The sequence below is a fragment of the Myotis daubentonii genome, chromosome 6 (assembly GCF_963259705.1).
Source record: "Myotis daubentonii chromosome 6, mMyoDau2.1, whole genome shotgun sequence".
In the NCBI taxonomy this organism is placed as follows: Eukaryota; Metazoa; Chordata; class Mammalia; order Chiroptera; family Vespertilionidae; genus Myotis; species Myotis daubentonii.
The window spans coordinates 25,921,468-25,935,899 of NC_081845.1; the positions used below are offsets into that span (position 1 = coordinate 25,921,468).

Here is a 14,432-nt window from a genome sequence, read left to right on the forward strand (position 1 = left end):
GTGAACGACTTGGTTACTGAAACACGGGCACTCTCTCAATATTTGAGTCTCTGGCTCACACTGCCTCCCCCATCCGGCCACCCAGGTCGCCTCCTAAGTTCAGCCTAAGGGTTCTTCACTGGGGAAGCTGTCCCTGCGCGCTCCCCTGCACCCTCATCCAAGCCAGATAGCCCTCTGCTGCTGCGTGGGCCCTAGTGCGTCCCCTTCCTTCCCCCTCCACCCTCCGGAGGAAAACAATTCAGCACAGGAAAGGAAGGGAAAGGGAGGGAAGAAATATTTCATAAAAGGGTTTTGAATTTAAAAATATGTTCGGAGTCCAATTGTTGTTGATTTGGGAAGTCCGAGTCTCTGGGCTAGGTTTCCTCGTGTCGTGTGTGTGTGTGTGTGTGTGTGTGTGTGTGTGTGTGTGTGTGTGTGAGAGAGAGAGAGAGAGAGAGAGAGAGAGAGAGAGAGAGAGAGAGAGAGAGAGAGAGAGAACGTTGCATACGTGCTGGACAGAGTGACCCTAATCACAGGTAGCGCGCGGGCCAGGCACCCAGAGAGCTGATCACTAAATGGTGAAAGCACGGGCCAGGGGGTGCAGCGGGGGACGCCACACCCCGCAGGGGACTCCGCGACCCGGGCTGGGCAGCCCCAACCCCGCGCAGGGGGTGGGTGGCGCGGGGAGAACCTCGGAGAGGCCCCTCCCCGCCGCCTCCGCGCCACCGATCAGACGCTCCTGGGGGCCGAGCTGTCAACGCCCGGCGGCGAGCCAGCTCCGGACGTCCGCCTCCACCTTCCTCCAAGCCTCCCTGCCCCAGGGGCCCCCCTTGGTGGCGGGGCCAAGGGAGCGTCATTCCGCCTCGGCCCGACCCCGCTGTCGCCGTGGCCCCGCTCAGAGCGCACCTGACCCGGCGGGCGGGCGGGGCGGGGCGCCGGGACTGACGTGGCCCGCGGCGCGGAGCGGCCGTGATTCATCCGCTGCCGCGCGGGGCCGGGTGCTGGCGAGCGCAGCGGCCGCCGGGGCGCGCACGGCCAGGCAGCGGCGTCCCCGACCGGCCTCGCGCTCCTTTCGCTGTGGGCGGCCGGGCCCCTGAGAAGGTCAAGATGGAAGAGATCCTGCGGAAGCTGCAGAAAGAAGCGTCCGGGAGCAAGTACAAAGCCATCAAAGAGAGCTGCACCTGGGCCCTGGGTAAGCGCGCGGAGCGGGATGGGGCACGGGCGCCGCTGCTCACCCCGCCGGAGGGCCGCGGGGCTGGGGCTGACATCCCTGTACCTGGGGGGCTTTCGCCGAGCATCTGTTTTGCTTGCATTTTGCGCAATTGGGAGAGTTGCCTTGGTCGGTGAATTGAGGTACGATGTGAGGATCTTGGTGCGGGTGTTGACATCTGTTCGTCTCCCTTCTGGTCTGTTTATCTCCTAAACATTAACGGGGAACCGCTGTCCTCCTCGCCGGGCGGGTCCCTCCTCCAGACCCCCAGCACAGTGGACCGTGGTCACCCATCTCTGAGGGAGACAGGGCCACGAAGGCTGGTGCGAATCCAGGGGCCTGATTCCGAAGTGCCTGTGGGAAGAGGGAAGTTGGACCATCAACCCGGATCTCGAAACATTGTCGAATGTAATCAGGAAGGAATGGCTGTTTAATTTGATTTTCCTGGCAGAGGCCAGCTTGTTAAGTATCGTCTTTCATTTTTATTGCACATAAAATATAACATCCGGGTGGGATTGTGTTACCCTACCCCTGCAGTTCTATTGTGGTCAGCCCTTCAGACAGGTGGGATTCAGATTTGTGAGCTGTGCAGGCATTGAAGTAAGTTCCACCTGACTCAGAGCCCAGCCTCGGAGAAAGCGGAAAGACATTGCAATCAGGCGAATGTGTGTTTCCCATCTGACTCAGGTTGCAGAACTCAGCCTCCTAGAAATGGGAAAGGCATTGTAACCAGGCAAGGATGTGGGCAATCAAGATTGTCTGGATAGGAATGCAAAGAGATCAGGAACACACTTTGGGTGACGGTGATGCTTTTGAAAAAGCAAAGGCCAAAGAGAAAGCAGGCGGCTCTGTGGGGCCCTGGCTTTGCCCAAGTCTGCAGGTGCTTCCTCCTTTCCCACTCCATTAAAATATGAAATGGAAATCCTTTCTCTCTCAACCAAAAACAAGCAGTGCTTGTCAAGACATTATCCTGTGCTGCAGCCTAAAAAGAGATGGAGACATTAGCATGTTTCCCACTAAATGTAAAATTCTTATGGCATTTCAGGCAACTCTGTTAATTCACATATGTTGGGGGGGGGGGGTGTACAGACATTCATAGAAACATCTTTTTTTTTTTTTTACACCTGCATATTTTCACAACATTTTGTAGAATATTGTCTAGGAAGTTGATCTTGTAGTTAGAACCAGAACGTGACCATTTGTTTACTGTTAAAGAAAAATGGACCAGATAAATCAGTGAGCAGCAAGGCTCTTAAAGCCACAGGACTGTTTTGCATTGCCATTGTCATTCAGCAGAGTGATTCAGACCTAGATTCCCAAAGGCCTCTATTGAAAGGTCACAGATGGCTGGGTAACATCGTAAAGCAGGGCCCAACTGCACTCTAAGCATGCCATTCCTTGTATTCATTATTACTTTGCTAATTTAAGCAGATTTAGATAAAAGGGAGGAGAAGAGTATTCTAGTATTTTTAATGTTTGATGCTCAGCTTCTTGTTACATTGCCAAGATCAGGTCCTTGAAGCTACCCAGGAAGACCAGAGCTGAAGCAGGGAGCTTGTCCAAGCTGAGAGCCTAGAGTCCAGCCTGACTGTAAGAATAGATGGGTTTCCTTTCTCTGGTTACCAAGATGAGATGTGAGTGCATGAAATTGTTAAATAACAGTGCAGGGCATGCATTGTGTAGGCTGGAATGAGTAAACCAGGAACACAGATCAAAGAAGAGGGGCCGATTGTGAGGGCAAGGGTGCTGGGAGAGGGGGGATTGGTGTGACCTGGTGGGACTTTTGAAGTAGATTTGACTTGATGAATGGGTAAGCTGTGGGTTCCTTCTTTTCTTCCTTTATTTTGCAAACATTTCTTTATTAAGCAGTGAGATATAAGGATGAATAGATGAATAAACACTTCCTCCCTATCGAACTTTGTTAGAAGGCCATGTTGGAGGGAGAATGCAGCCTAAACAAAGGCATAGAGAGATGGCTTCCCTGTTCTCTTTCCTACTCCAGTCCATGTTCAACTTTTCCATCTTTTTTTTTTTTTTTTTTTTTTACTAAAAACACTTCTCTTCAACCCCATAATTTCTTTATGATTAATGTATAAATTCCTTCGAACTCTCTTCAGTCTAGCCCCAGCCTTCTTTCTTGTTGCTCCCCCACCAAAGGTTCAACAGAAGCTGCACTGCTTTCTCGAACACACTGTGCACGGCCTATGTCTCTGCCTTTGCTCATGCTAGTCCTTCTGCCAGGAATTCCCTTTCCAGTCTCCTAAGACCCAACTCACACAGGAAGAATTCATTCCCTGAACTCCTCAGGTGAATTGTGGCCCTCTGGCTCTAAGCCCTGCCCGCATGACTCCTTAAGCACCTGCTACTTCGGATTATAGTTAACTGTATGCACAGCCACCCTGTAGGGGGAAAATATTGAGAAATATGTTGGGATCAAGAAACCAAAAAAACTAATTCAAACAGAATGTATTTTTAATTAAATGTCCCTTAGAAGGCTGGGGGTTGAGTTTGGTTCAGGAATTAGTGTTTCAAAGACCTTGCTCTGCTCTTTTTGAGGTAACTCACATGTTCTGCATGAGTCTCCACAGCTTTGGGCTCATGAATGATACCATTTAGACCAGTGATGGCAAACCTTTTGAGCTCGGTGTGTCAGCATTTTGAAAAACCCTAACTTAACTCTGGTGCCGTGTCACATATAGAAATTTTTTGATATTTGCAACCATAGTAAAACAAAGATTTATATTTTTGATATTTATTTTATATATTTAAATGCTATTTAACAAAGAAAAATCAACCAACAAAAATGAGTTCGCGTGTCACCTCTGACACGCATGTCATAGGTTCGCCATCACTGATTTAGACCATCTCATGAAAAGGTGGCATCAGCATACTTAAACCATCATGGGTGAGAGGGGTCATCTCCACACTTAGCCTAGCATTCATGATCATCTCAAGAGAGTGGAGCATCTCCAGTCACTCCTGTTCAGTCCTTGGTTTCACTTGAAATCCCAGAGTCAGGGAAGGATGGTTTCCTCAAAACCAGATTAGGGTGCTGCTTCAGAAGGTGGGGAGTGGATGCTGGTCAACCAAATCAACAAATAGCAACGGTGTAGACGTGAGCTTCTTGAGCAAAGGGACAGGTGCTTATGCTTTTTTGTGGCTTCTGCTCCTACAATATGAGAGGCAGATGTTCAATAAATAAATGAACATGGTAATGACTTAAGTTTTATGTAATATTAATATTTTTTTCTATTTTCAAGATCTATAGGTGTTCATTTTGGAATACTGAAAAATATTCAAACAGTATAAAGAAAAAAATTAAAATCACCTGTAATCTCATAACCCAGAGATAACACCACATTTTAGAGTATTTCCCTTCTGCAAAATGTGGTATCATATCTATCTATCTAGATATATAAAAGTCCAGCAACCAAAATGGAGGAACAACTAGAACAACCAGAATGACTGGTGGCTATGATGTGCACTGCGGCAGCCAACTGGCCTGATCTGGGCCCCAACTGGCCCCCTTCCGGGCCGGCCTGGCCCCTGATTGGCCCCTCAACACCCCGATTGGGGGCGGGGCCTGCTGGCCAACTGCCTGCGGGCCCTCTCCCTGGCCGGCCCGATGGGCTTTCATTGGGGCAGGCCAGCCAGACCCCGCCTGTGCACATATTTGTGCGCCAGGCCTCTAGTATCATATATCCTGGATTACCATTTATATTTTAACTTTAGCATTTTATGTCATTAATACATCTATGAAAATTGGTATTTTTAATAGTGGTATCATAAATGGCAAAGAACATATATGTATCTCTCATCTATTTTGAGCTATCTAGTTTGTTAGATTTTTTTTTTTATCAGTGAGGAAATGGTCTGACCAGAGGGTTCAGCTTGTGGAAAGCCTGAGAGACTAGCATTCTCTTTCAAGAACTGGCAATCCTGGAAGCTTGTGAGCTGGGAATGGCAGGGTGAAGTAGAATGGCAAAACATTATACTGGAAGGGACCATGCCCTTATTTTAGCAATGTTTTTACGTATATCAGGGACTCATATAGAATGGATTTAGAAAATGGAGGAAAGGAGAAAGGAAGTTAGAGACGGAAACACCAAGTAGTGGAAGGATAGTCTATCCAGCCACCATCCTTCCCTCTATCTTCCCACTTTTCCTTCTAGCCACAGTTTCTGTTACTTTCACAGCCCAGCTTCTAAAAGAGTATCTATAGTGAGTGTGTCCACATCCTGTACTCACTCTTCAACTCATTACAATCCGACTTTCTCCTCCATCATTCCACCAGCTCTCAGTGAAGAATAACATACACAGACCTCAGTCTAGCAGACCATCCTTTCACCCATCTTACAGGGCCTCTTGGCCATACTACGCATACTGGGCACCCACTTTACCTGGGCCTCCATGACCGTGTCCTACCAATCTTATCATACCTCCTGAGCTGCTCTGTCTCTTTTCCCAGCTCCTCTTCCCAGCCTAAGTGTTGGAGTTTGCAAGAATTAGCCCTGAGCCCTCGTGTCTTACTCTCAATCCTGCTGGATTGAACACATCCATCCATACCCACAGCGTCAGTTCCGTTTCTGACAATGTGATGCCCATGTTTATATCACCAGCCCACACCTGTGCTCTGATCTCCAAACCCCAATGCAGCTACCTACTCAACATCTCTGCTTGAGGGATGGGCTCCTTATGGCTGCTCTGTGACTTCCCTCTCTCCTTCCCCTTCTTCTAGCTCTTCTAGCATTTGTAGAGGTGGGCACCATTGCACATTCTGAATTGAATATAAACCCCTCTCTCTGATGGGGAAAATCAGGACAGTTTGGTTGTTGGGTGTCAGAGCCTCCATGTGGTGTCAGAGCATCAAGTTGTCCTGGACACTGGCCCTGCTGGGCTGTGCTGACCTGTGTAGCCTTTGAGCTGCTCTCCGCCCCTGAAGCTTAGGACTTCGTTTTCTTGTTGTCCTCTCTCATCTTAAGGACTGACATTCCTTTCACTTCCTCCCTTGGCCATAGCATCACTGACCCTACTGCTTCCATCTTTCTGTTTTGTGGATTGCCTTGCTCGTACCAATGTTTTGTCCCGTTGGCCACCATAGGCCCAGATCCTATCAGCATGCTTTCACCTGTTCTTACTCCTGAGTCTCAGGGAACATTTGGTGTCCATTGTTCCCTCTGCTCTCTTAGCAAGGTTGGGAGAGATGTTTCTCCGTCCCCAACGAAAATGGCTCAAATTGACAGGACTTGCTCGCTCTAAGCAGTGAAGAGAGCATCAACACAGGTTGAGCTAGAAAACTGAAGGCAAGTTGGAGCTATTGAAATAGAACCGTTTTTTGTTTTTTCTTGGGAGAGAATAGTGACCTTTTCATTATTTCTACAACTGGAGGCAGCAATGGTGCGAGTAATTCACAACAATGGTAAATAAAGTATTGAACATCCAAGCTGAATTCATGAGATTTGGGGTGAGCCTCCCAGTCAGTATTTCTAATTATAGTGTGACTTAAAAAGGCTTAATCCACCATGTCATAAATGTGTGCAGGAATAATGAGATATTACATAAAATGCTTTGTGAACTTGAAAGTCTCTTATGTTTAAGTTATTATTGAAGGGTATTAAAACCATAGTTTCAAGGAAACAACTTTTCTTTCTCTGTCTCTATTGTAAGAGTATAGAATTTTAGTCTGTTGTAACTAGATTAAATTGGCATTCTGATTCAGGTTAGGAATTGAATTATTCACTCTATGTCTCTATAGGGAAATACGTCTCTGGGGCTTTTAGGGGAGGAGTATTTTTAAATATGAACGATTTGCAGTCAGAGAATTGAGAATTGACTACTTTATAATTATAGAAATTTCTGGGGGGAAAAGAAACTAACAGTGAAATTATGACCTTAACCAATAAAGAAATTAAAGATAAAAGAGAAATGATGCACAATGCAGATTCTAACTTTGTACATATTTATTTTTAGCTGTAATTTTCCTTTTGCAGAAACCCTGGGTGGTGTGGATACCGTTGTCAAGATCCCTCCACACTTGCTGAGGTAAGGAGACTGGAATTGTATAACATAACAATTGCCCACCGTGTTTTCCTGAAAACCCAGATAACCTCGTGGGTTTGTAGGATGATACTGCTGACCGCTGGCTTTTTTGCGCGCATGGACTGGGATATTTCATGAGGCTGGCGTTATAGGAATGGATTGCACTGATTTCCACCTGTCTGTGGAGTAAGGGAAATCTCAAGCCAAAGGCACAAGCTATGGAAGTCAAAGATGAGAGAATAATGGTCAAGGGCAGAAATGACTATAACCGAAGTGAGGATGTGGACAATGGATAGTATCTTCTACTGTGGATTAGGAAATGGTGCCCCTCTTTGGGGGGGGGGGGGTGATAGGCCTACACCATGTGGGTTGGATTCAAGCTGTCACTGGCTCCTTGGCTGGACACCATCTCGCAAACTGCAGCCACAGGCAGCAGCCCTGAGACAGTGAACCTCTTTCCCTACCTTCCTCACTGCCCTCATTTTTGTAATTTCCTCTCATCACCAGAAATGCATGCCCTTTGTGGAAAATTTGGAAAGAACAAATAACAAAGTAGTTCCTATTTACACAGCCTGTGGAGAACCACTGAAAACAGTTTAATGCATTTCTTAATAGGCGTGTTTCCCCCCACACACATATCTTTACAAATTCATGTGAATTTTTATTTACAAATTTGTTTCCTGCTTGTTTTTTTTTTAGTCAGCATCACGTAAAGGACATTTTCTAATGTCAGTATATGTTCTTTAAATTAAAATATTGCATATTCTTCCATTATATGGCTGTTGTAAATTAATTGTGTAGTTGCTTTCTTCGTATTGGACACTTGGATTGTTTCCAGATTTTCTTTGAGATTATTAAAAATATTGAGTTGTTGAGTATAATTTCTGTATTTTCAGGACACTATGATTTATTAGGTATTTTCTCTCTTTTCAAGGAGATTGAACAAGATTTATGTTTCTGTCTTTTTAAAAAATGTATTATGTCTCGCGTTGATCTGCTATTGGCTGATCTGTTATAAGGGAATTTATGTGCTAATCAAACTGAGTACATTTTTGTGTGCATAATGCTTCTAAACGGACAGGCGTCTGGCAGTATTTGTGCTTGGAGGCGGGCAGTGCCGGCTGGATGTTTGTCCTCGCTCACGGGAGAATGACTCTCCAAGACACAAAGCATGAGTAGTTCAGGGAAATGACCTCTGGTCCCCAACTCCTAGAGGCAACCTTTCTAAAAACTGATTTGCTTCCCAGTTGATTTTGCCACATCTTCTTTTCCATCTCACCTCTTACAGTCACCCTTCCCCTGCTTGACGAAGGAGAGACACAGCTGTTACCCATCCCATCCTGAATCTGAGGTGTGTTGTCCTGGGGGACAAACTCTCTTCCCACCAACAAGGGACTATGAAACCATTAGTGTTTGTGTTGGTAAAGGGGATGGGTATAATGACCAGGGCACACATTTTGCAGGGTAGTTTTTACTTCTTGGCCTTCAGCAAAATTGAAGAAGGACTTAATCCGGTCACAAGATAATAGGTAATAATATTTTTTGATAGTCTCCATTCAGTTTTTATTTATGTAAACAAGGTTTTATACTGTTTATATCTATAAAAGTGGGGGTGAAAGGTACAAAATTGATGGTAAACCCAACCTTATTATAGCAATAAGGAATATTTATCCACAGGTGTATAAACTAATTGAGGAGAACAATATACTAGCAATATCCATTTCTTTTTTTCAATTTTTTATTTATTGATTTTAGTGAGAGAGACAGAGAGAGAGGAAGGGAGATATATCTATATATCTATATCCATATCTAGAGAAACAAATGCATTTCTAATAAAATTATACTTTCTTTGCTAACTACATTAACATTTCTAATGAGTGATTATTAATATTTTTGGATCAGTTGTGAGCATTAGGAATGATAGCTGAAACCAGAAGAAATTTGAACACTTTTGGCTTTATGGAAATTTTTAAAAAATCCCTCTATACATATTTTTTGTTATAGAGAAATATAATGGGAAGATAAATGAAAGTCTCTTAAGCATTAAAACAATCTTGAGAAAACATTCTGTGGGGAAGAGGAATGGAAATACAAGTTCAAGGAGAAAAGAGAACAATGCAGCTTTTTTCCTGTTAAAGGAGAGTTTGTTCATGTATTTTTTGATGGATAAAGATGGTTTTCAAATGGGTGTGGTATTTAGATTTCATTACATTAAATAAGTGCTATAGTTTAATTAAAATTTTTAATAATTTTAATATGCCAGAATTATAGCCTTGGCAATTAATTAAAATTATAATTAAAATTTTAAATGGTAATTTAAAACGTGTGAAAACCAAAATGTTAATATTTTCTTTAAAGGCTACAAGAGCAAAAATGTTCCATGACACTGCTCTGTAGCTTGTTTCCCAGCCCAAAGAGTTGTCGAACCTACAGCGAGTCTTCTGGCCCATTGGGTGGGACTGTTCATCAGGAGACAACTGGCATTTTCCAGCTCTTGGTGTGTGTGTGTGACCAGATGAGTTGGATGAAAAAACAGCCTTACTGGGCCCACGGACGTATGTTTGGTCCCCTGTTTAGACATTTAGCTTTACTTTAGTCCATAGTCTTACAATATACTCCAAAGCCTGCTAACTGTCTTACGCAACCCATAGGGGGAGGCAGCAAATTGGTTGGAAGGATGCAGATGAGAAACTGTGGATGAATATATACAGGCGTCTTTCCATATCTTCACCATTAGCAGAAATTTAATTCAGAGTTTTTATTCTATGATAAAGAGCTGGTGACGTCATCCTGGTATACAAAGGCCTGTGTATTATTGTATTCCAGCTGTGCCATGAGCTCTGTCGAGCATTCGTATAAGAGCATGGAGCCATATGAACGAGTCAGCAGATGTGTGCCTGCACTTTGTGTTGTGAGGGAGGAGAATGAAACATATATAGCTGGAAAACACTGTTATAAGGTTGCAGGTGTAAGCTTATTGTAGAATTTTATCCATTTAAGGAGGTTTCAGTTGGACTGATTTGAAATAGTTGGGAGCCTTTTAAATCCTCATTTAGTTATTGAATCAATAACTTTATTATTTCACTTTATTATCAGGAAAGTGACACAGGAAATATACTGTAATGGGCTTTTCTCCTTCTGTTGTAAATCTGTCCTTTGATTCATCTTCCCAGCACTTTTAAGCCCAGAGAGTGCTTACTCTGTCCAGTCATTATGTTGTTGTTTTTTAAAATTAAATTTATTGGGCAGTTATTATGTTTAACACACCATCTTCTTACTATTTGAGCACCAGCTCAAAAAATCTAGTCATTGTAAATATTTGCTCATGAGGAATTATTTGGATATATCAATTATTAAAAAAATTTCTTCAATTATATTTAGTATATGAGAAAGAAACCAAATTCATAGACTATTTCTTGTGTTCTCCAGATTTTATATTCAGATTGTTTCTATTTCTGTTGCGTAATCATCTAAAGTGATTATTTACAGATTTTGTTGTTACAGGTTTTGGAAAGGGCTATAGGAAATAATTCAGATCACAAATACTTTTGCTGTGCAGTTTTTCTTCTTTTTTTTTTTTTTTGCCATTGATTGATAACTTTTCATGTTAAATTAACATTCTGATAAATAATTACTGAGACTGTTCTGATCAGTTGTGTCCAAGGAGAAGCCTTTAGCAGTGGGGATGGTAAGATCCATGTTAGAAATCAAGGGGTCCTGAAGGTCTAGTTTCTCTTTTTCTTCTCCCAACTGCTATGGACCACAAAGAGTATTCCTCTCGCCCTTTAAGATAATGTAAGTGACAATGCTATACTGTTTCCTAACTTACCTAGGAAGTTAGGAAACAGTATAGCTGTTTCTGTGTGCTATCTGCCAGCCTATAAGCCAGCCCTAATGGTTTTCATGTTCTATTCCCTTTGATAAGAAAGACCTACAATTAGTTCTCAATTATAAAGCTTCTCCTAAAAGCACTTTTAAATGATGCAGTCAATTAAAGATGCGCATAACCCACCCAAGCTAGGATGTAGGGGATGTTGGGCTTGAGTGATAGTTTGTGATGTGAGCAAGGTGATCAGTGTTCAGAAACCAGCCACTTATCCTTCCTTTATGACAAGTAGTTGGTGTCTTTATTTTATAGCACTTGGATGGCTGTAAATGGAAGTGTTAGTTAGAAGGAAACATAACTCCATTTGGAAAAAGTAGAGCAATCCAATCATGAGTTTCCTTTCTTAGGCCTCTTCCTTCCTCTTGAATGGAATGAAGGTAGGAATTCTGATGTGCTGGTTATTTTGTGCATGGTTTTCATAATTAAACTGTGCCTTGAAGGCAATATAGGCCTGGGCTTTCTGCTTTCATTGCAAACTAGGCCTCTGAGATTTTGTTTGTATTGATGGGTTATAAAAATGGATACCAGGAGATGGATAGAGACCTGAACACATTGATTCATGTTGTAAATGGCTCAGTGTGGTGTTGGTATGTCTCTTTTTCACCATCTAGGACTTTTCTCCTGGGGGAGGCGTGGTGCAAAGACTAGCGTCGTATTTAGTTGCTTTTGGACGTCTTTGTTTATTCAGTATTTTATATTTTTATTTTTACTGCATATTTATGTGTAGTTGAACTGTGTATCAGTTAGTAGCATTATGTAACTACACAACACCTGCTATAATATCTTTTTCAAGTTAAGGCCAATAAATTTGACGTAAGATCTCCCTTGACCTCTTTACCTATTCTAAAGTGCACTCCTCTGTTAATATGATGTGTCTTAGCATGTGCAATAGCCTGATGATTCACATTTTCCCAACTAGGACACATGAGAACATGAGCTTCCATTTTTTAAACCTTTACTATGTGCCAGGGACTCTCTTAGAGGCCATACATCAGCGGTTCTCAACCTGTGGGTCGCGACCCCTTTGGCGGTCAAACGACCCTTTCACAGGTATCGCCTAAGACAGGGGTGGGCAAACTTTTTGACTCAAGGGCCACAATGGGTTCTTAAACTGGACCGGAGGGCCGGAACAAAAGCATGGATGGAGTGTTTGTGTGAACTAATATAAATTCAAAATAAACATCAACACTAATAAAAGAGAAAAATGGTAATTGGCGTACGAGCTACCCTTTTCATTGGCTAATCAGGGCTATATGCAAATTAACTGCCAACTAAGATTGGCAGTTAACTGCCAACAAGATGGCGGTTAATTTGCATATGTAGGCACAATGCAGGGAGGCGAAAGGGAAAGCAGGAGGAAGCCCCCTGCCACTGACAGTGATCAGAAACCCAGGGGGGAGCTAAGAGCTGGGGGGCAGGGCAAAGGCGGCCCTGGGGCCGCCTTTGCCCTGCCCCCCAGCCATGATCGGAGAATCAGGTTCCTTTTCCGCCCTGGCCAGTGATAGCAGGAAGTAGGGGTGGAGCCAGCGATGGGAGCTGGGCACTGTCAAAGCTGGCAGTCCCAGGAGCTAGGGGCCCCTTGCCTGGGCCTAAAGCGAAGCTCACGATCGCGGGGCCGCTGCAGCTGCAGGTCCCCGCTGCCCGGGCCGGACGCCTAGGCCAGAGGCATCAGGCCTGGGCAAGGGGCCGATCCTGCGATTGGAGGGTGATGGGGGTCACCGCCTGAGGGCTCCCAGTATGTGAGAGGGGGCAGGCTGGGCTGAGGGACACTCCCCCCACACACACACCCAGTGCACGAATTTCGTGCACCGGGCCCCTAGTCATTACATAAAAGGGTACGGTCTTTTTTTTTTTTAGTTTTATTCATTTCAAACGGGCCGGATTCGGCCCGCGGGCCGTAGTTTGCCCACGGCTGGCCTAAGACCATCCTGCATGTCAGATATTTACATTACGATTCATAACAGTAGCCACATTACAGTTATGAAGTAGCAACGAAAATAATTTTATGGTTGGGTCACAACATGAGGAACTGTATTTAAAGGGCCAGAAGGTTGAGAACCACTGCTATACATGCTGGTCTCCGTCCTGACAGCACTTCTGTGAGGCTGGGAAACACTGAGGCTCGGAGAGACTCCTCAAGCCAACCCGGGATAGAGTCAGAACTGTGGACTCCGAAGTCCCCTTCTTAACCCGTAAAGGAGTATCACCTTTCCCAATACAAATTTAACACAGAAGTTTATGTTTTCTTGTAATTTATGTGCAAAACCAAGATAATATAAAGCTAAATTTCATGCAGTAAGCTATTTGATGAAAGCACCATTATTAAAAAGAATTATTGAGAAATCTGCTATATTTAGGCACTGCTAATTCACGAGTGCAACTTACTAATGTAGGAATGTGGATAAGATCACCTTGTGTTGGAATAACTTTAAATGCAATTTCCAGGGAGCCAGAGCTTTTAAAAGGTGTGTCCTGTATTCAGATTTAGGGGAGAGCCATGAATTAGTAGAGCTATCGAGATTAGCGTGCACACATGACTTTGCCAAGACATGACCTAAATGGACTTTTCCTGTCTGTGCAGCAGAAGGGAAACCTTAAGATAAAAGAGACACTAGCCTAGAATTGCTGTGAATACCCAGGGGGAAGCCTGAGCAATTCTGTAATTAAATAACTAACTCTTTGCTCTCTAAGCTTATGACTGAGGGAAAAGGCTAAGGAACAGCTAACGTTAGGGAGGGTTAAGATGAGCGAACCGGCAGAATTATCAAGAGAAGATTTTGTACAGGCCTCATTTTTAGGCCTAAACTGTAGGAATGTATCTAGAATAGATCATATTCTGAGTAGGAGCAAACCTGCTCTAATTCTTAATTTAATAAAGTCCAAAGAGAACTGTTGTATTTCAAAGATTTTTTTATCCCCTCCCTCCCCACTCCTCCCCTGAAACTAACTTCCCCATATGCTTGCTTTATTTTGTAAACACCATTTTGTTTTTCTGTATTTACCAGCTGGGAGGAAAATCCTTTAGAGACAAAGGGGTTTGTATGCTAATTTCAGGGACCCTTGGTAGAGAAGAAACCAAGAAAATGTTCAGCTGTGCATGGGTTGTGGCTGAAAGGGCCGAGAGAGGGGGCTGGACACAGAGTCGCCCCCCCCCCCCCAAGATTGAGCTGTGGGAGGGCGGCTCTGTGATCCCAAACGATCTTAACTCCAACTCTGAACTAAGCCTGGATATGGAAAACAGAGCCAGTAACATGACATTGCTGAAAAGGGGGAGGTAGGCACTCATGCATTTCAGAGATAGTAAAAATATAGATGTAA

At 43.9% G+C, this 14,432-nt stretch overlaps 1 protein-coding gene across 4 annotated transcripts in view; it reads left to right on the forward strand.

Annotated features, from left to right (window-relative positions):
• Window positions 1-908: 908 nt before the first annotated feature.
• ARFGEF3 (ARFGEF family member 3) overlaps window positions 909-14,432 on the forward strand; it is a 126,060-nt gene continuing 112,536 nt past the window's right edge. For 3 of the 4 annotated variants that reach the window (XM_059700454.1, XM_059700455.1, XM_059700456.1), the window contains exons 1-2: window positions 909-1,171; window positions 7,180-7,231. In XM_059700454.1, the coding sequence (XP_059556437.1) occupies window positions 1,087-1,171; window positions 7,180-7,231 (137 nt within the window). In that variant the 5' untranslated portion in view covers window positions 909-1,086. The remainder of the gene's footprint in view (window positions 1,172-7,179; window positions 7,232-14,432) is intronic. The other variant, XM_059700457.1, reaches the window with a different exon arrangement.